The 22,395-nt window shown below is 38.8% G+C and overlaps 1 protein-coding gene across 1 annotated transcript; it reads left to right on the top strand.

Moving 5' to 3' along the window:
- The first annotated feature begins 9,322 nt into the window (after positions 1 to 9,322).
- Positions 9,323 to 22,222, top strand: LOC129763386 (zinc finger protein 121-like). Its single transcript, XM_055762401.1, has 12 exons — positions 9,323 to 11,063; positions 20,159 to 20,583; positions 20,635 to 20,718; positions 20,771 to 20,854; positions 20,914 to 20,997; positions 21,054 to 21,137; positions 21,194 to 21,277; positions 21,344 to 21,427; positions 21,489 to 21,572; positions 21,629 to 21,715; positions 21,772 to 21,858; positions 21,917 to 22,222. The coding sequence occupies exons 1-12, from the start codon at positions 11,041 to 11,043 to the stop codon at positions 21,958 to 21,960; spliced, it is 1,254 nt and encodes a 417-aa protein (XP_055618376.1). The 5' UTR covers positions 9,323 to 11,040; the 3' UTR covers positions 21,961 to 22,222.
- The last annotated feature ends 173 nt before the right edge of the window (positions 22,223 to 22,395 follow it).

Below are 22,395 nucleotides of genomic sequence, written 5' to 3'. Positions count from 1 at the left end.
GGGAGCTGATCAAAATATCGAACATCAACTAAGCGGGAGGATCAACGAGTACAAGATCTTCACGAACTCCGAGCGCAAATTATACAACTATTGCTGCGAACGTTGGAAGACTTGAATCTGAAGAACTCTCGTCAGTCGATTCAATGGAGGTGGTTTCGGACTACTTAATCGTAAGACACGATTCCAAAGACTACTTGCTTTATTCAGAGAACCTTGGGTTTTTATACAATTTTAGTTTATCCTAAATCTACCCTAAATTTAAGTCTAACGTGCGAAAGAAAGAGAAGACTATAAACGTCCTTGCTTCTTTTCATACAAGTCCTTTACCTATCGCTATCTGTATTTCAAAACATACGATATCCATAACTGCATTCTAAGAGCAACGGAGCCTAACGCGATAAGAAATGTGTGCGATTGTTTTCGGTTCCTTTCCTTTCTACTAGGTTTTATTGCACCAGGTTTTATTGCACCCGCTCCCGATAGGATTGTTATTTTAGGATCTTACACACGGTTCGCTCTTATCGTATAGTGTTTTTTCTTCTGTCCTTCTTTCGATCGTTTACGATATTGAAATTAAATTGCTAAATTCTTTCGATTTCTTACAAATATCAATGATACTATCTCAACTTTAAATTATTTTTATTGCCATTTTCACTGTGCAATATTTCAATATGTCAGAAGTCCATTTTTGTAATGTGTTCAGACATTGTTGTTATGAAATGAAACTTGTCAATGGTGAAGCATTTCATTGACATTTCAATATGATGTAATATGTTCTTTATTAAGATCTAATATGATTTACTGTTTCATGATTTTATTCAGCATGCAACACGCTTTCTGCAGTACTGAATCGATTTAAATTATACGTTTATACGATACACAAACTGCATCAGCGTAATATACGCAAATGATGCGGATTAAATATATTTTATGACAATGTACATCATAAAACTGATGTTTATTATACCGAATTGCGACTTAATTTGATAATGATATATAAAATCGAGTTTTTACATTTAATGCGATTTCAAATATACACGATACATACTTTGATTGATATTATATGCGATTATGATTTATTCTGATTTCTTGCAAGACTTAGGGTGCTCATACACTGTTTGACCGAAGCCAAATATTTGACTCTTTTTGACAGATAAAATTTGGTCAACGTGTACAGATCAAATATGTTCTACACAAAACACGACAAGCAAATATTCAATTATTGAATGCCTAAAATATTTTTTCAGTCTGTTCTTCGAACCTGTCGGTACATGGTTAGGTTACCTTAAATATTTCAGTTGATTTTTTCCATGTTTCCATGGGTTCCCAGCAAACATTAAATCGCATAACAAGCGTATATATAACATAATATGCCCTAAAATTTGGTTGCATTACAACTATTGATGCCCCAGCAAACATTAAATCGTATAACTTTGCACATGATAAGTCACATATAATTTCGTATCAAATCACAATCGCATAAAATATCAATCAAAATATCGATCATATATATCTAAAATCGCATAAAATGCAAAAACACGATTTTCCATGTCATCGGTGGATTGAGTGGTAACGTTGTCGTATCAAATCGCATATCAGTCCAAAAAGCATCGCATATCGTTATATACGGCTTTATATGCGTACAAAATATGGCAAACATTAAATCGTATAACTTTGCACATGATAAGTCACATATAATTTCGTATCAAATCACAATCGCATAAAATATCAATCAAAATATCGATCATATATATCTAAAATCGCATAAAATGCAAAAACACGATTTTCCATGTCATCGATGGATTGAGTGGTAACGTTGTCGTATCAAATCGCATATCAGTCCAAAAAGCATCGCATATCGTTATATACGGCTTTATATGCGTACAAAATATGGCATATACGTATATCGCCTCCATTTTGTGTGTATATGCTAGTTATCTGCATCATATATCATACAAATGTGTCTTGGTTGTATGTATATCGCCTCCAATTATAGCTATTCATACGACTTAATGTTTGCTGGGGCACTACCCAGAAAACATTAAATCGTATAATTTTGCACGTGCCAAGTCTTACAAGAAATCCGAATAAATCATAATCGCATATAATATCAATCAAAGTATGTGTCGTGTATATTTGAAATCGCATAAAATGCAAAAACTCGATTTTATATACCATTATCAAATTAAGTCGCAATTCGGTATAACAAACATCAATTTTATGATGTACATTGTCGTAAAATATATTTAATCCGCATCATATGCGTATATTACGCTGATGCAGTTTGTGTGTCGTATAAGCGTATAATTTAAATCGAATCAGTACTGTAGCAAATCGTGTTGCATGCTGAAGAATATCATGAAACAGTAAATAATATTAGATCCTAATAAAGAACATATTACATCATATTGAAATGTCAATGAAATTCTGATGCACTCGAAAGTTTCAACCGCTGTTGAATTAATCTTCAGATGGCCGCACGAGATAGCTGGTGGATGATAAACCAGACGACCGGAGTTCGAACCAAAATCGGAGCAGTTTTCACCAAACATTAATCTGTGCCATTTTAAACATTCATATTCCACGCCCAACACAAGTCAATCAAACAATTATTATTTCTACAAACATAAATATTCATAAATAAAAATGTCGATTCGTGAGGCTATAATAAACATTTCACGAAAATATTTTGCCATATATGTATATGGCCTCCACTTTCGCATGCATATGCCAGTTAGGCGCATTATATGCCAACCAAATTTTACGGCATATGATGTTGTATATACGCTTGTTATGCGATTTAATGTTTGCTGGGTAGTCAGTCCAGACCAAGGCGCTTGTATAAATGTATGACAGGTGAAGCAACATCATCACTTCAATAAGAAGGGGATTACGGTTTGTGGAGCTGGGGTTGTTTGTTTTGTTATTGCTAGGATACGCCATTTTTGCATTTTCACATGCGAGAGTAGTGGATGAACTGGATGAGAATGAAATTCTACAATATCATCCCTTCTTTTTCACAAAAATTCGCGAAAGCCGAACATAGTGTCGTAGCAGTTTGTAGCAGTTTGTAGAGAGCCGCCGGCAGCGTTCTGATGATTTTCCTGTTCTTCCGACCGGGTAGAGATTTTCACCAGAGCTGTTTGTAAACAATACCGACAGCAATTCCAATATGGCTGAAAGTGTATTTCATATGATTGTTTCACCTGGTATATATAGAGGCGCCTTGGGCGGTACCACGACCAAAGCATTCCCTGAATAAATCATATCACATTAGCCGAGCCAGCTGGCGGAAGCATATGCATAAAGGTTACTAGGTTACTATTTTCAACGACAACTGTTTATTTATTATACTGCTTCAAATACCTCCGACGAAATCAAATGTAACCATGCCAATGTAAGTAATAACATAAACAAATTCAAACTTTTCGTCTTGCCATTCCTCATAGTCTTTTCTAAATAGTGTAAATAACGAGCCACCTGTTAACTCCACCATGTTGGTCCAGACTACCTTGTCATAAACGTACCCTGGCATCAGGGAACTGCTCCAAGTTGGTAGTGTTTACTTCCTGGAATATAATTTCAAGTTTTCTTTGTTATAATTCGACCGTTTTGTGCCTTTCACAGTTCCCAAATGAAAGGAAAATCGAAGTGAGATGGCCATTGTTAGCAATTATTTGTAAGTTAAGGCTGATTTAGACGATGCCAGTCAGCGCTCTAGTTAAAGTATCCAGGAATAGAGAACAGACACTCTGTTCCAGTTAGAGGCCAATTACTTGTTCGATACTGGTACAAATAACTTGAACAGAGTGTCTGTTCTCTGTTCACTGGATACTTCAACTAGAGCGCTGACTGGCATCGTCTAAATCAGCCTTTAACTATAAAACTATTTAGGAAATCTACTTGCGTTCTTGTCTCATATTCCTGTTGGTATATATGAGGGTGCGTTTCCATTAGGATGAAATCACAGAAATTCAAAAACACAGTTTGTTTACATGCGTTTTTACCCTTAGAAAAATCCTCGGTCGAAAACTACTAAATACATTTGGTAATGAAAAATTAGTAGAATGTACAAATTTTTTGTACATATTGTCAACAAACCCGCATCCCTACCAGATATTAGTATATTTTACTCGATAACATTAGTAAGCTTGGATATTGTCATATCTGAAAATTGGTGAGAAAAGCGCGTATTAACCATTTTCATTGTTCCTATAAGGCAATACGGAGGTATAATAAGGATATAATTCTGATACGTGCATTTTCGGCGAGAAAATGTAGCCGATATTGGGCTTCCGAATCATTGTTCTGCTTGACATATGTGTTTATTAGTACGGTCGAAAATGACTATAGATTGGTAGTATTTACCAAAAAATTCGTTATATTTACTAATTATTTCTCTCAGTGTACCGTAGAACATTCCCCACAAGCGGATTATCACACTAAGAGAAACAATTAGTAAATATTACATTTTTTTTGGCAAATGTTACCAATTTATAGTCAATTCCTACCGTACTAATTGGTATATCTTACGGGAAGATTTCGGTAAACCTATGTGTCAAGCCAAACCACGATTCATAAGCCCAATATCGGCTACATTTTCCCAGTGAAAATGTGCGAAAATGAAATATATCAAAACTTTTAATAATTTCATAAGCCCAATATCGGCTACATTTTCCCAGTGAAAATGCGCGAAAATGAAATATACCAAAACTTTTAATAATAGAGCATATTTAACTTTACTTGTGTTATCGAGTAATATATATATACTAACCTCTGCTAGGGATGTGCTTTACTTCTGATATTTGTGTTACAAAGTTTTGGTAACATTTACTGACAACTTATACATTCTACCAATGTTTCGACTACTGGAGATTTGGTAACTCGAATCATTAATGTTAGGAAAAGTCGTCAAAAATCTCTGAAAGTATGATACCCTCAAAACCCATCACCAAAATCAACAGCGTTGCTAATAACATGGTCAAGAAGCTAATTGTGTACGAAGATGAAAGTCGCATATGGTTATTATCGACTATAAATAAATCATAGAAAAAATTTCATAACTTTTGTTCATATAGTCACCTTTGGTGTCCAGCACTGCCTGCTAGTGTCATTATATTGATCCGGCGAGATTTCTGGTCACTGTAGACCGAATACTCTCCTAGATCTCCACCATTTAATGACAATAAATACTTTCATAATTCTTAACCAAATTGCATCTCAATCGATCGTACATTTGTAGTCTGTATGCATGTAATTTTGAATGATCACATTCCATTCCAACAGAGACCATTGCAGTTTTTGTTCTGGTATATGTAATGAGGATTTGAGTCACGTGCTGATTCCCACTTTTCCACTTTTCAGCTGACCAGTTATCATAAGCATTCACAACATTCCCGAGAGCTGCTTCCAAATTTTGTCCAGTATCGAACCGGCTAATATCAAAATCGAACCAGAGTTAATACTTGATGATCACGAGCTGTCGGATAATGATAACATTCCTGAGACAGACCCAACAATTGAACCAATTGAACAGAAAGCCCAAATGCAAAACAAGGGAGGAACCTTTTACGAGCATTAGCAATTATACTGCTACCAATGATTTTATTTTTGACGTAGGACTACGTCTAACCGGAAGATATAGGGGGTGAAATGGAAATCTAGGCACTGAACAAGTAGGAAAAAATGCAAGATTTGGAACGCTTATAACTCGAGCATTTCTCAATAGATCGCAAAGGTTTTTGCATCAATTGATAGAAAATATATCCACGCATCTATCATAACGAATAACATTTCATTTTTCTTGAGATAAATAATTGAATAATTTTGAAATATCAAGCATTGTCAAAATGCACTATGTGCCCATTTTTGATTGGTCCATTTTGTGCTTCTCAAATCGTACCGACCAAAACGGGCAATCAGAGCAGCAGCGAAATACAATGAAGCACGATTGGAAAGGAAAAAGAAAAAAATGAACGAAACATTGGTCGCAGTCTCACACATGCGTAATTCTCGAGCCAGCCAGTCAGCTTAAAAATCCCCGCTCCGCTGCCGTAACGATCATTCTCATTCAAACCGTACACCACATCGGTTCGCATCACAACAAATCAACAAACCAACCCAAGCAGTCATGTCTGGACATGGTAAAGGAGGAAAAGTGAAGCGAAAGGCAAAATCCCGCTCGAACCGGATTGATCTGGAGTTCCCCGCAAGGGTAGCTAGGCCGAGCGCGTTAGTACCAGTGCACCAGTCCACCTAGCCGGCGTTATATAGTTTCGGCCGCCGAAGTGATCGAATTAGCTGGCAAAGCTGCTCGCGACGATAAGAAAACCCGCATTCGGAACAGAACACATTCGGTTCGGTGGACATCAAGACAACAGGCAGTTGCAGCGAGTGGCGAGTGGCAAACGCAATCGCAAAACGGCAGCTGGTAGCAGAAGAAAAAAGTTTGTTCTTTATACAAACTGCTTTGGTGGCAAATCCAGAACAAGGCGGCATCGAGGGCGTTCGAAATGGTTTTTTTCAAAACCACGAGTACTAAGTTTTCTAAATTGGAACCATTCCATAAAACAAGGCGCTTTTCAGGGCCATTAAACCTTCCAAAAAAGAGTTTAGGAAATACAGTTCAATGCTTTCTAAAACATTATCCAAAATAATAATAAAACACAAATTGATTTTTTCATAATTTGTTTGTCAGGATATGATGAGTATGTGAATTTGGCAGTTGTTCTGAGCTTATTGATTTTCATCAATTCTTAAATTGCTTCTAGATTGAAAGTAAAGTAATTTACACTTATCTCGACATTTAGCTAATTGGACGGACCTGTAATGTGACATATTTAGTTGGACATTTTTGTAAACATAGAGTTCGGGGTCCAAATTATGACCCCACATTGAAAGTCGACACTGTACCGCTGTCATCGCAAATGTTCAATTACAGGTTAAAATTACCTCCAATCTGATACTGAGTGGTGGTAGTGCGACGTGCCATTGAATGTAATTTACTGTAAAATATGTCACAAGCTGGATGGGAAGAAATGTTCCAACTGTGAAAGCTGTGGCGAGTGGCAAACGCAATAGCTAAACAGAAAGGTTTAACCGAACAAGATGGGAATATCGAGTGATAACAAAAACACAACACCAAAGGTTCTTTTCAGAACCATCAACATATTCATAAAGAGTAAACAGTAAACTAATCCATTTTTCAGGTAGATAGGTAGGTATTCACGTAGGAGAAGAAAATAAAACAATATATTTAAAATATATATTTAACAAAAGCTGTCCTACGTCACTCCGGTTATGTCCCCGACATTACCCACCCGTCTTTTTTTCTCTTCTAAATTATCACTACTAGCCTTATGTGGTAACTAGTTCTTATATTTAGCAACATGATACATTTTTTTTTGAGCGCGAAAAAATCGAAAACTATTTATTTTGGAGCCATTTTTATGATAACAACACCCAATTGAGAGCAGCAAGAGCAAATTCTAAAAGAATCATGAGCGCATTTTTAGGGTGCGGAATTGGCTTTTTCGAAATGTTCTAGCTAAAGTCATTTACATTGGATTACGAAGTCATACGAATCTGTGCAAAAATTCGCGTAAATTTGTCTTCATTGCGAAGGGTTGAAAGCAAGCTTACATATTTCTGCTTTATCTCAATAATATAAACTTTTACGTAAAGTGTCACAAACTTGCTTACGCGGGCGGTTTTAAATTGTTTTACAAGGTCAATAGTGACGATGATGCGATATTCCTTCAGCAACAACTCGATATGTTCTCTGAATGATGCGAAACAAATGGAATGATTTTAAATCCAGCAAAGTTCTCAGTCATATCGTTCACGCGAAAACGATCGCCTATTACATTTTCGTATAAAATACGCAATAACTCCTCAAACTGTGTTATGACTATCAATGACCTTGGTATCGTCCTAGATTCTGAGCTAACGTTCCGCGATCATATCTCGTACATCATCACCAAGGCATCTAGGGTCTTAAGCGGACCTTACACGGTCAACTTTATTGACAATATGATGACATTTGAGAGCATAATGACAGCTGAACATGGCCGACGACGCAGAAATCCGGATTTTCTGATTTTCGAGCATCAATATCGTGACATTTCATATGGATGCATGATGTTGACGTTTTACCTCACGAACTTCCAGACTGAGTTGCCAGATATGCAAGCGCACATTTAATTTTTGTTAGTCTTTTTTGCGACTGCAATTAAAATTAATAAAGTACTGAAATTGTAGGAATCATAAATGGAAGCTTTTGGTTTGGAAAACCGATACTTTGAATAGCAAAATACGGTACTTTTCACGATACAAATCAAAACTTCAAAGTAAACTGACAATGTGATGGTGAGAGAATGGATGAAACTTAACAACGTTTTAGGAATTTTTGACGTAGGACTACGTCTTTCATTTCTATACCGGGGTGTAAAATCAAAGTTTCGAAAACGAAAGCGTTACGCCGGAGACCGAGATTTTGAGCGTTAATAGCTCCTAAACAACTGAACGAAATGGTATGATAAACACTTCATTCGAAAGATAAAATGTCTACGCGTTATATACTTGTTACTTTTTGATCCAAAAACTTGTTTCAATAGTCTTAAAATTGCTTTCAAAACAGGCTATTGAAATCACCAATCGGTATATAAGCGAGCGGCGCTCGGAAATCCACTCAGTTCTAATTGAACAGCGATTGGAGCATGTTGTCGCTGTTGCGGTGAAGCTCTTTATTTATCATGAAAGCGCGGATGAACGGTGTCACCAAGAGCCTGTTTGTGCACCCTAGGCCAGAAGGGAATCTATCAGGAGGAGAGTGATGCCACAAACGGTTCCCTGGGAAGACATCGCTACACACACATACACGCGCGGCTATTAACAGGTGGTTATCGAGTTGGCATTAACCACTGGTGGGCTTCCAGTATCGAGGAAAATGTGGAAATATCTAATCGTTACTGAAAATAATCTGCCAGTTCCTCTGGGAATTTTCAAAATATATTCATGTGAAAGAGTTTAATTGAATGTTTTCTATCCATGTAACACTGTGACCAAATATGTTTCAATCAAGTGCTATTAACAGGTGGTTATCGAGTTGGCATTAACCACTGGTGGGCTTCCAGTATCGAGGAAAATGTGGAAATAACTAATCGTTACTGAAAATAATCTGCCAGTTCCTCTGGGAATTTTCAAAATATATTCATGTGAAAGAGTTTAATTGAATGTTTTCTATCCATGTAACACTGTGACCAAATACATTTGGTTTTGTGGTTTTTCAATCAATCGCAATCAACAGGATAGCTTCTGAAGATTATTCTTCCCCATCAGTAGGATATTTCCGTATCCAATATTGGATGCATAAAACCTTGTGCCTCCAACGTAACGCTCTCGTTTTCGAAGTTTTCCAAATATTCATTCATTCAGAATGAATTCAGATTCAACTTCATACAAATGATCTCTAAATCAACGATAGTCCTACGTCACCCTTGCGGTTATACCATAGATATAACCCACTTCCTGTTTTTAACGTTGAACTCGGACATTCTTTGCGCTAGTGAGCGGGTTGTGTGTTTCTTCACACTCCGCTATAAAATTTGGAGAATGAGAAAATCTGGGAAAATCACAGATGACAGTAGAATCCCGATTATCCGCGGAATAGTCGGGCAAACTCACCGCGATTAATGAAAATCGCGGATGACCCATTAAAGGACAAAAAAATGCAAACACGAAAAGAGATGTTTCAACATAAAAACTATGTTCTATCAATACAGAAATCAATCAACTATCCATCTATAAGGTCGTGTACACCAGTGTAATGTAAAAGCCATGGCCACAACAAAAGAGCATGGTCCTACCACTCACTAACAAATTCCGGAAAGGCCTATTGATTTACTATGGAACTCGCAGTCACGAATAATCCGCAGGGCGGATCACCCGCTCGCGGATAATCGGGCTTCTACTGTCATAGTCTCATTTATGGAATAAAAAACATTTGCTTGCAGATAAAATAACTTGCATATATTTTCGCAAACTAAAATAATCTGGCATCTCTGAAACTGAAAGGAACAGTCTGTAATTGTGAAACGAGTATTATGATTTTCAGGGGAAATAGGTTAAGTTAAGGTTAGGACTACGCGCTTCAACTAATTAAATAATACCAAGTAGATATTTTCATTCAAATTTTACCAATTGAAAATTGCCTTTTAGCCTTCTAATCTGATAGAGGATAGTTTGGATTCCAAACTCAAATGTCGCCACTAGCCATCGCGGATATTTTCGTTGTCTCGGGTTGAGGGCGATATTGACCGTGTAAGGTGGAAAAATATTGATTGAGGTTAGATCAGATGTTGAAAGCCTAGCTGTCACGATATTGAAGACACTTATTGTCAATCCGGTTGATCGTGTAAGGTCCGCTTTAGGATTCATTTTCTTAGAGCGAATTTTTCTTCAGTCGATCAATTTTAACCTACGCCTTCGTAACCTGCGTTACCGAACTTTTCTCTGCCTCTCACACTCTCGTACAAATTACTCTTACATCGAACCCGTATCGAGTATGTCTCGTGTTTTTAACCGTTGCTACTTGTCTTATGACTTTCACTTATCTCGTGCGTGCTCGAAAAAGGCATACTTGACCGCTCTCTCCAGTTAGGTATAATTTTAGGTAGATATTAGCCTTGTAGTATTAGTATCATTAGGGCACTCATGCTCAGGCCTGTTGATAGTAATGAATAAATTTAAATGTAAAAAGAATAAATGTAAATTCGTCCGTCAAAAATTAACTAATCACATTTTTTATCTAAGAATGTACCAATTCAAACACACTTCGCTCACTACTTCACACCTGTATGAATAACACTGCTTGTTGAGTCTAGATATGTTTTGTAAACAAACCACTCAAGCCAGCGCATTTGACATTTGTGATTCTCGAAGGATCAGGGAACTGTTCATAGTGTGTAGTGTTTACTCTAGGAATATAATTTTAACTTTTCTATTTCGACAGTTTCCGAATGAAAAGAAAATCGGAGTGAGATGGCCACTGTTAGCAACAATTTGTAAGTTAATTGAGAAAATGTTTACGAAACATGTTTGCATTTTCGTCTCTTAAATCTGTTGGTATATATTAGGGTGCGTTTCCATTGAAAAAAATTACAGAAATTTAACTGTTTACATGAGTTCTCATCGTAGAGCATACACTGATACAAACTCGAGCTCGTATCCCCATCAAGCGGATCTCTTTTCCCTTCTTTTGAAAGTCGTAAATAAGCTTTCGGAACATTCTATTTAGATAAAGTTATAGTATCTTATGAGAGTGAAAAGGTTTGCTATCTGTTTCCAGAAAAATGGTTTCTTTTTCTCTAAGAATGGCGAATGTATGTGCGAATGTTTCAAAATTGACTTAAACTAATATTCGTACGATGGTTGAAATTTCAATTCGAATTCGAAGGAATTGGTCAATTTCAGAATTTCATCTTTAATATGTCAACTCTTGTCTTTAGCTGAATTTAGCCATTCTCTACGTTTTTTTTTGTGTATTCAGGCAAACCTTTTTTGTGTGGGGGATAGTGACCGCACCAAAAAAGTCGCATAAAAAATCGTGCCAAACTTCACCAGCAGCTTAAAAAATCGTGTTCGGTACACATTTTTTTATGCGGTAGATAGGAACCGCATAAAAAAAGTTTCCCCCAAGAAAACAACTGAAATCCACGCCATTCACCGTTCAATTTGCTTTTGTTTCCCTGCTTTGCGATGGGACACTTTGCCTTTTCGGTTGCGCGTGGCTGTTTTGTGCTTTTGTTGCATGTCGAAACGTGTTGCTGTTAGAAATCATGTCATGCAGAAACTTAGAGCATTTGATGAGAGGAGGAGAATGATTTCAGAAGTGGATAATTCAGACGCAAATATGCTTTTTTCGCACTGAAATGCATATAAACCATAACAAAAACTAAATGGACGATAACTTCGTCAAATATGCTTCTTTTCATACGCCGCACAAGACCTAAATTCGCACAAAAAAAAATCACACAAATAAAACCGCACAAAACCAGGTTTTACTGTAGTTTTTTTTTCTTTATTTAATTAGGCTCAAGTGGATAAAGAGCCATTATCAAGCAGCACATTTTTGAACTGTTTGAATATATTATAACTACAGAATCATTAACTTAAGTCTAATTAGCTAAAACTACAGAACAATATAGGAAAAATATAATTTATTCCTTCGTTGCCTCGTCGGTATTATTCTTGCCTGTGGTGGATCGTAACAACTACATCGCCAGTTGATGTAGCAACGGTATCCTTTGGTAGTGAGTGCCTCCTTGCTATGTTAATAGCTCCTGTAATGATCTTATCTCAACGGGTACTAAAGGGTGTGTCACATCAAATTGCATCACGGAAAAAACGCTGTAGAAATTCGCCCAGTAGACCGATCCTTTTGAAAATTTTAGACAGTAAAATAAAAACTATTAAACAACTTTTGGCATTTTCTTTTTATTCATACTTCGAGCCCAAGCCCGTATGCTCGAACCTTCCTCTTTACCCCGTCCATAAGGTTCTGTACAACGTCAGGTTGTAGTTTTTTTGAACAGAAATCCATTTTCTCTTAAAGTCCGCCTCCGATTTGACAACTTTTGGGTTCTTCCGGAGGGCCTGCTTCATAATCGCCCAATATTTCTCTATTGGGCGAAGCTCCGGCGCGTTGGGCGGGTTCATTTCCTTTGGCACGAAGGTGACCCCGTTGGCTTCGTACCACTCCAACACATCCTTTGAATAGTGGCACGAAGCGAGATCCAGCCAGAAGATGGTCGGGCCCTCGTGCTGCTTCAATAGTGGTAGTAAGCGCTCCTGTAAGCACTCCTTAAGGTAAACCTGCCCGTTTACCGTGCCGGTCATCACGAAGGGGGCGCTCCGCTTTCCGCAAGAGCAGATCGCTTGCCACACCATGTACTTTTTGGCAAACTTGGATAGTTTCTGCTTGCGAATCTCCTCCGGAACGCTGAATTTGTCCTCTGCAGAGAAGAACAACAGGCCCGGCATCTGACGAAAGTCCGCTTTGACGTAGGTTTCGTCGTCCATTACCAGGCAATGCGGCTTCGTCAGCATTTCGGTGTACAGCTTCCGGGCTCGCGTCTTCCCCACCATGTTTTGCCTTTCGTCGCGGTTAGGAGCCTTCTGAACCTTGTATGTACGCAGGCCCTCCCGCTGCTTGGTCCGCTGGACGAATGAACTTGACAAATTCAGCTTATTGGCGACATCCCGGACCGAACTTCTCGGATCACGTCTAAACTGCTTAACTATGCGCTTGTGATCTTTTTCACTGACGGAGCATCCATTTTTGCCGTTCTTCACCTTCCGGTCGATGGTTAGGTTCTCGAAGTATCGTTTTAGTACTCTGCTGACCGTGGATTGGACGATTCCCAGCATCTTACCGATGTCCCGATGTGACAACTCCGGATTCTCGAAATGAGTGCACAGGATTAATTCACGACGCTCTTTTTCGTTCGACGACATTTTTCCAAATTTCCGAAAAATTAACAGTGAAGCATGGCCAACGTGATCTATACACTCTTATCTGATTATAAGCGAAAGCTGAAGATATAATTCCCAAAAAATCAATTTCTACAGCGTTTTTTCCGTGATGCAATTTGATGTGACACACCCTTTAAGTTCTGCTTATGTAATAGGAAAGGAAGGGAGAATGGACAAGTGGGAGTAGGAGATGCGACCTAAATAATAATATTAGCGCTTCTTAGGAAGACATATATGGGGAACATAAAATTAGGGTCGCGAGTAGCTAAGATATAGCGAACTGGCATGCGTGAGTGTCCTCCTTGAGCCTCTAAATCGGCAATCAGTTTGATTCTTTCATTGCAAAATTCATTACATGACCAAACAACGTGCTCGATGTCATGATATCCTTAACCACAATTGCACAAGTAGTTTTTAAAATTATCATTTCCAACTTTTTTACCCAAATTTCTCCCACAGTTTTTTTGCTGGGATGATGTCGGGAGATTTTGGAGGAGTATCAATAACTTTTGAGCAATTGAAATGTAACCATGTGCAAACTTTATGTGCCTTGTGCTTTGGGTCATTGTTTTGATAAAACTAGAATCCTCAATTCAATTCCATGTTGTTGACACTTTGCCTCATATCTTCCTTCAGGATATTCAAGTCAACATTCTGATCCACTACGTTCAATCTTTTGAGCCTGGCTCTCGTCAAATCTTTCAGGAGAATAGAGTAAAACCATCCAAGATCATCCCTTCAATGATTCTGCCAACTGACAAATGCATATAACCGGCAAATGGAGAATATTTCATAATAAGCCTAGCCTCACTTTGTAAGCTAACGCCCGAATTGTAGGCAAAAAGATTGCTCGTTGCGTTGTGGAAGAAAACGAGTGGCTAGTAAAATCGAAATAAAAACGATCCAAAAAAAAGACGGGTGGGTAATGTCGGTGACATAACCGGAAAGACGTAGGACTATACAAAGGGGACAGCTTTTGCTAAATATATATTTGAAATATATTGTTTTATTTTCTTCTCCTACGTGAATACCTACCTATCTACCTGAAAAATGGATTAGTTTACTGTTTACTCTTTATGAACATGTTGGGGATCCTGAAAAGAACCTTTGGTGTTGTGTTTTTGCGTTTTTTTTACAAACTTGATCCTTGATTTTTTTCTGAAGGCTTTGTACTTATTAAATGTTCAACGTCGGGCATCTTTCGGCGTATACACATATCGTACAATCAAAATGATGGCTGTGATAGGGAATGCATAGGTGGTCATCAGCTCGTTCACTATCATATATTTCACTATTGAGCACATTACCGTACCTTAAACTGTGGTTTCGGAAACGAATGAATTGTAAGATTTGTATCTCCGCAAACAAAGTAAATAAAAATGAAAAAGAACTGAGATTTTGGAGACGAACTCTACGATCTGTCGAGAATTAAACGAGCTATAAGCGTTCTGAAAAACCAACAGTGAATACAGGGACGGATGACCTTCGGATTGAAGTCCTTTAAAATAAGAACAGAGCAGCAGGAAATACATAGCTCATCATGTTGCTCCTTAGTTATGTTTCTATACAATGCAGATGTAACCTCAGTCAATTTTCAACATCAGTTATCAACTAAAGAAAGCAGTTCTTGCTATCGAGAAAATTCGTGAATGCCGTCCTGCATACAATGTGTTGTAATTTGAAGCCACTTTCAATTCGGAAACCATGTTTGTGAAAACTGAATGATCAATTTAAAAGACCCCAACCACCAATAAGTTCAAAAACAAGCATAAACAAAAAAAAATCAGTTTATATTATATGTCATATTATGTCACTTTAGAATGCATTGGTATTGTGAAAAACTTTTAGTAACTCTTCTTTGAAAGGTTTAATGGCCCTGAAAAGCGCCGTGTTTTACGGTGTCTGGTTTTGCCACCAAAGCAGTCTGTATAAACATACTTTTTCTTTCTTCTACCTGCTGCCGTTTTGCGATTGCGTTTGCCACTCGCTGAAACTAGTTGTTGCCTTGATGAGCGCCGAACTGAAGCTGCTCTGTTCTTGATGCGTGTTTTCTGATTGTCGTGAGCAGCTTTGCAAGGCAACTCGAGCACTACGACGGCCGAAACTCTATAATCGCTGTTAGGTATACTGGTGCTCCGGCACCAATCCGTTCGGCCTAGTTACCCTTGCTGAGCAATCAGTGAATGCGACCAACTGGAGTCCTGCACGGTTCGAGTGAGACATTGCCTTTCTCTTAACTTGTCCTCCTTTGTTACGTCCACACGTCCACGTTGCTGCTTGTTTTCTTTTTATGGTGTGATGCGATGCGATGTTAAACGATGCCGTACAACCACACGGGTTTACGGTTTGAAAGAAAATAAGATATTTTTTTGGGGTCCGCATGTTTTATACTCTAGCGGTACACACTCACAGGATAGAGACAAATCGGCAGACTCAGCCAAAGGGGCGAGTCCAACGAGACGAACGAATGAGCGTTAAAAGGCAGCGATGGCAAAAAAATACATTCATTACGATTTGTTCACTCGTTGGATTCACATGCAGGCTAAAAAGGGTCCTTTTCAGGATCACAAAATTATCTTCAATCTAAAGAGTTTATTGTTTTGATATCACTCGATATCCCCATCTAGTTCGGCTAAACCTTCCTGTTTAGCAATTTGTTGCCACTCGCAACAGCTTTCACAGTTGGAAAATTTCTTCCCATCCAGCTTTGTGACATGTTGTACAGTAAATTACATTCAATGCGACGTGCCGAAGCACCACTCAGTGTCGCATTGGAGGCGATTTTAACCTGTAATTGAACATTTGCGATGACAGTGGTACAGTGTCGACTTTCAATGTGGGGTCATAATTTGGATCTCTATGTTTACAAAAATGTCCAACTAAATATGTCGCATTACATGTCCGTCCAATTAGCTAAATGTCGAACTAATTGTAAATTACTGTACTTTCAATATGGAAACAATTTAAGAATTGGTGAAAATTGAATAATCAGGAAAGTCCCCAACTATCAATAAGCTCAGAACAACTGCCAAATTCACATACTCATCAGATCCTGGCAAACAAATTATGATAAAATCAATTTGTGTTTTATTATTATTTTGGATATTATTTTAGAAAGCATTGAACTGTATTTCGTAAACTCTTTTTTGAATGGTTTAATGGCCCTGAAAACACGGCGCTTAGTTTTATGGAATGGTTCCAATTTAGAAAACTTTGTACGTGGTACGTGGTGGTTTTGAAAAAACCCATTTCGGACGCCCTCGATGCCGCCTTGTTCTGGATTTGCCACCAAAGCAGATTGTATAAAGAACAAACTTTTTTCTTCTGCTACCAGCTGCCGTTTTGCGATTGCGTTTGCCACTCGCCACTCGCTGCAACTGCCTGTTGTCTTGATGTCCACCGAACCGAATGTGTTCTGTTCCGAATGCGGGTTTTCTTATCGTCGCGAGCAGCTTTGCCAGCTAACTCGATCACTTCGGCGGCCGAAACTATATAACGCCGGCTAGGTGGACTGGTGCACTGGTACTAACGCGCTCGGCCTAGCTACCCTTGCGGGGAACTCCAGACCAACACGGTTCGAGCGGGATTTTGCCTTTCCCTTCACTTTTCCTCCTTTGCCATGTCCAGACATGGCTGCTTGGGTTGGTTTGTTGATGTGTTGTGATGCGAACTAATGTGGTGTACGGTTTGAATGAGAATGATCGTTACGGAAGGAAGGAAGCTCTTGTATTATAGAGACTTTAAACTTTTGCAGTTCATTCGTCTCTAGCCTTGAGAAAGGCCCTTTGAAAACTCTACTCTACTCTATTACTCTACTCCAGCGCTACCACCTCCGCCCTCTTGCCTTGAGAAAGGCACTCGATCCCTCGCCGTCCAGCTCGTCCAGCAACGATGTTGTCCAGTCGGTGTCCACACAAAGAATGAGGCACTCGATCCCTCGCCGTCCAGCTCGTCCAGCAACGATGTTGTCCAGTCGGTGTCCACACAAAGAATGATCGTTACGGCAGCGGAGCGGGGATTTTTAAGCTGACTGGCTGGCTCGAGAATTACGCATGTGTGAGACTGCGACCAATGTTTCGTTCATTTTTTTCTTTTTCCTTTCCAATCGTGCTTCATTCTATTTCGCTGCTGCTCTGGTTGCCCGTTTTGGTCGGTACGATTTGAGGAGCACAAAATGGACCAACCAAAAATGGGCACAAAGTGCATTTTGACAATTTTTGGCTTGATATTTCACAATTATTTAATTATTTATCTCATGTAAAATGAAATGTTATTCGTTATGATAGATGCGTAGATATATTTCCTATCAATTGATGCAAAAACCTTTGCGATCTATTGAGAAATGCTCGAGTTATAAGCGTTCCAAATCTTGCATTTTTTCCTACTTGTTCAGTGCCTAGATTTCCATTTCACCCCCTATATCTTCCGGTTAGACGTAGTCCTACGTCAAAATTGCTGGATAAATTTCCTTTCTAATGGTATACATAGGCTGACCAAACGAACCGTTTTTAACGGGACAGTACCGTTTTTCGGCCATTTTGGATTGTACCGTTTTTTTATGAATTTGTACCGTATTTTGAGTATGAAGAAAAAACAGGAAGTGGGTTATACCTGTGGTATAACCGCAAGGCTGACGTAGGACTATCGTTGATTTGATGATCATTTGTATGGAGCTGCATCTGAATCAATTCTCAATGAATGGATAAATGAATAAATTGCAAGATTGGTGAAAGTTCTTCTTGTAAATCTGTGAGCGGATGAGTATATGTATGAAATTATCATATATATTTAGAAAACTTCAATTGAAGCCTTTCAAAGTTGTGAAGTGGTCCTGAAAAGAACCGGTTTGGTGTTATGTGGACCTGAAATGAGTGATTGCCGGATGGTTTGATTGGTGAGCCTTGATTGAGGTTTGATTGGTATAAATAAAGTCATAACAAGATCTATGTAGAATGTGTGTGTGTGGCGGCTGCTCCGATGCATCAAATGGAACCAATATTCGATACTGGTACTCTCTTGGTCGCCCTTTCTTCTCCTCCTGATGGACCGGCTCTTCTGCACTCCCTCATAATTCGAAACATACTGAATGCGTTTCAGGTCAGGTCAGGTAATGAATCACTCAATCCCTCGTCGTCCAGCTCGTCCAGCAACGATGTTGTCCAGTCGGTGTCTCACGAAAAATCAATGCGTTTCACCACCAGAATATCGCTCAAGTAAGCTTTTTGTCTGTGATTGAATCGAGAGAAGATATGGTTTACGATTTCAATTTGGAAGGCAAACTAGAGGCGAATGAACTCTCTGAGTATGAAACTTTATTTTGAAAATTATATGATTTTCGCGATACGAAACATTTTCCGTTGCGCGCGCATCCTATATTGGATACGAAAATATCCTACTGAAAGCAATTTTAAGGCTATTGAAACAAATTTTGGTTTTTGTAGTATATAACGCCTAGACATTTTATCTTTCAAATGAAGTACCATTTCGTTCAGTTGTTTAGGAGCTATCAACGCTCAAAATCTCGGTCTCCGGCGTAACGCTTTCGTTTTCGAAACTTCGATTTTACACCCCGCAAATGTTTCATAATGTAATGGAACGAGTAAGAGTTCAATTAAGCGGTCATTCAAACAGTTTGTGCGAAAATATGTTGTTGCTACGCTTTGAGTTTCAGCTCTACAAAATCATCTTAACTCAAGAACTAAATGGACGTGATCCTGCCAGTCGCCAAAAGCTTTGTGAAGAAATGCTTCGACAATCCCGTTACATGCGTTTTCATAAATAATGATGATGATCGCTTCCACCCTAGGGAGGTTTTAAACAAGAAAAAAGTTTCTGTATTGGGAGGCTGCCAATCCAGGGAACCCAATGTACTATATTTACACGCTCCAAAGGTTACAGTAAACAGATCTTAAACCGTTTAAGAATCAGACCGATTCATCGCGTGGAACGATTTCGCTTTTGAAGTTTATGTAGCCAAAAATCGTTGTGTGTGACATTAGCATTAGGTGAGACTGCTGATTGCTCATTAGTTGGAGTGAGACTGAATATTAGAAATCGCGGATAGCTTATTCATACCCAATAAGCTATGAACGGACGGGGTTAATTTGCTTTTGATATTTTTTGAGCTTATGTGTCCCGTTTTCATGTTTGAACTATTTGTTCAGCCTAGGTATACATGTTGGGTGGCACTTACGTTCCACTTTTGCCTTCTCAATGTAGCATTACTTGCGTCATTTTTATTAGTAGTACTTGGTTGAGATTTCTATGCCGAATAACACACCTTAAATTTACCCTGGAATGGCAAGCTCTAGAATACGCATGGCCACAGTGCAAACCGAAATAATTTTATTTGACATAAAATCCCCCGGCCAGAACGGGAATCGAACCCGAATCCCTGGCATGATAATGTGGGACGCTAACCATTCGACCACGGGAGCACATGACTAGGTATACAACATAACATATATCGCAATAACGGCTTTGCGTAATATGCGTTTGAAATCCCTCAATGAATCGCTACATGCCTCATTTTCAATTTCATAGAGTTCCCCCCCCATTATAGAAATCGAAGACGTAGTAGTTTAAATGTTTTAAATGATTTTTCGGTTGCCTTTCATACTAACAGAGACCAATGCAGTTTTTGCTCTGATGTATGCAATAACGAATTCCGTCACGCACTGGTCCCCACTCACCTTCGAAAGCAGAAGCTAGAATTTATTCTGCAAAAGTTTGGTGGTTTCACATCCCCGTTGAGCAGCTATCTCACGTGCGCCAAATGCCGCCAAGAGTTCATAAGCCTCCATAACATTCCCGAGAGCTGCTTCCAAATTTTGCCCAGCGCCGAACCGACTGACATCAAGATGGAACCAGAATTAATGATCGATGACCACGAGCTGTCCGATAATACCATTTTTGAGACGGATCCAATACCGGATTTTGAGTCAATTCAACAGGAAGCCGAAATGCAAATCAAGGGAGAAAACGAGGAGGTATTCTTAATCAACGAAATTGACGAAGAAGACGACAACACTCCAATCATTCGCAACACGGGTGAGAATGTGACTTTACTTCATGTCAACATTGATTGATAATCTATTTCAGGAGAGAAACCGTTGAAATGTGAAAAGTGTGACAAAACATTTCGTTCAAAAAACGGTCTTCAACTGCATCTTCGAACTCATACGGGTTGGTTGAGAAAGTTTTATTTCAATAGCTATTAAGCAGCTTCCCTTTGCAGGTGAACGTTCTTATTCTTGCCCACATTGTCCGAAAGCGTTCATGTATTCTTCAAAGCTCCAAATTCACATTCGAATTCACACGGGTTGGTGAAAATGATTTACTATACATAATGAACTATTCAGTCGGGTCATTGCTTTGCAGGTGAACGTTCCCATTCTTGTCCACATTGCACGGAAGTATTTAAGAATCATTCAACGCTTCAAGACCACATTCGTACTCATACGGGTTGGTTAATCATGTTTTACTATAATGTACCGTTCAACAGAGTCTTTCCTTTGCAGGTGAATTTCAATTTTCTTGTCCACATTGTCCGGAGTTGTTTGGGCGTCATAAAACGCTCAAACTGCACATTTTAACTCACACGGGTTAGCAAAGATTGTTTTACTAAAATGAACCATTCAGCAGAATCGTTCCTTTGCAGATGGGCGTGCCTACTCTTGTCCACAATGTCCGAAAACGTTTAAGACGTCTTCAACGCTTAATGAACACATTCGAATTCATACGGGTCGGTGAAACATGTTTTACTTTTTACTACAATGCAATTTTATTGAGCAGAATCATTCCTTTGCAGGTGAACGTCCCTATCCTTGCCCACATTGTTCGAAAGCTTATAAGAGGTCTTCAACACTACAAGAACACATTCGAACTCATACGGGTTGATGAAAAATGTTTCACTATTTACTATAATGTTATCAATTAACAGAATTCCTTTGCAGATGAACGTCCCTATTCTTGTCCACAATGCCCGAATGCGTTCAAGAGTAGAGCAGGGCTCAATCATCACATTCGAACTCATACTGGTTGGTTACGAATGTTGTACAATAATATACCATTCAGCACAATCATTTCTTTGCAGGTGAATGTCCTTATACTTGTCCGCATTGCCCGAAAGCGTTTAAGAGAAGTTCAGCGCTAAAAACGCACATCATTCAAATTCACACTGGTTCGTGTAGAATGTCTTGCTATAATAATCCATTTTGCTGAATCAATCCTTTCTAGGTGAACGTCCTTATTTTTGTCCACATTGCCCGAACACGTTTAAGAGTAAATCAGCGCTAAGAAAGCACATTAGTCGAACTCACACGGGTTTGCTAAAATAGTTTTACTATATAAAATAAACTATTCAGCAGTCTTTACTTTGCAGATGAACGTCCCTTTAGTTGTCCTGCACCTACTGCACCTTCGTAGAAGCCATGCGTCTACGAGTATCACGCACAACCAGTTCGATAATGATACAGGTGACTCGAGACAGAAGTCACTGGCGACCGTCAAGAAAGACATAGCTAAATGCTGAAAAGAAACTTGTGAAGATTGGCACACCCCTGGTTGCCACTCACAGTGACAAAGAGGGAACTGTCTGAGGGGTAAGAACTCAGAAGAGAAAAGTCTCGCGAACGTGTAATCACGCGTCGAGTTGTTTATTTAAATATATAAAATTCGAAAATTTAAATTTGCCATTTTTATTCGGTTTCCGTGTCCGCCCAAATCTGTCCATCACATTGGTGACCCCGACGTAAATATTCGCGCAAAAACCGGTCGATAGTAGCGCGTTTTGTACGTACAAATTTTCGCGTTAATACCGCCATTTTGTTTTCCTACTCGATCTGGAAAATGGCGACTGGA

Source organism: Toxorhynchites rutilus, chromosome 1 (genome assembly GCF_029784135.1).
Source record: "Toxorhynchites rutilus septentrionalis strain SRP chromosome 1, ASM2978413v1, whole genome shotgun sequence".
NCBI lineage: Eukaryota > Metazoa > Arthropoda > Insecta > Diptera > Culicidae > Toxorhynchites > Toxorhynchites rutilus.
This window is presented reverse-complemented; position numbering and strand designations above follow the sequence as displayed.

Excerpts from the sequence above, each read along its gene's own strand:
- LOC129763386 (XM_055762401.1), top strand. The coding sequence starts at position 11,041 with ATGGCCACTGTTAGCAACAATTT. Across the intron at positions 20,998-21,053 it reads CCACATTCGTACTCATACGG|GTGAATTTCAATTTTCTTGT; the intron begins GTTGGTTAATCA and ends TTTCCTTTGCAG. Across the intron at positions 21,428-21,488 it reads ACACATTCGAACTCATACGG|ATGAACGTCCCTATTCTTGT; the intron begins GTTGATGAAAAA and ends ATTCCTTTGCAG.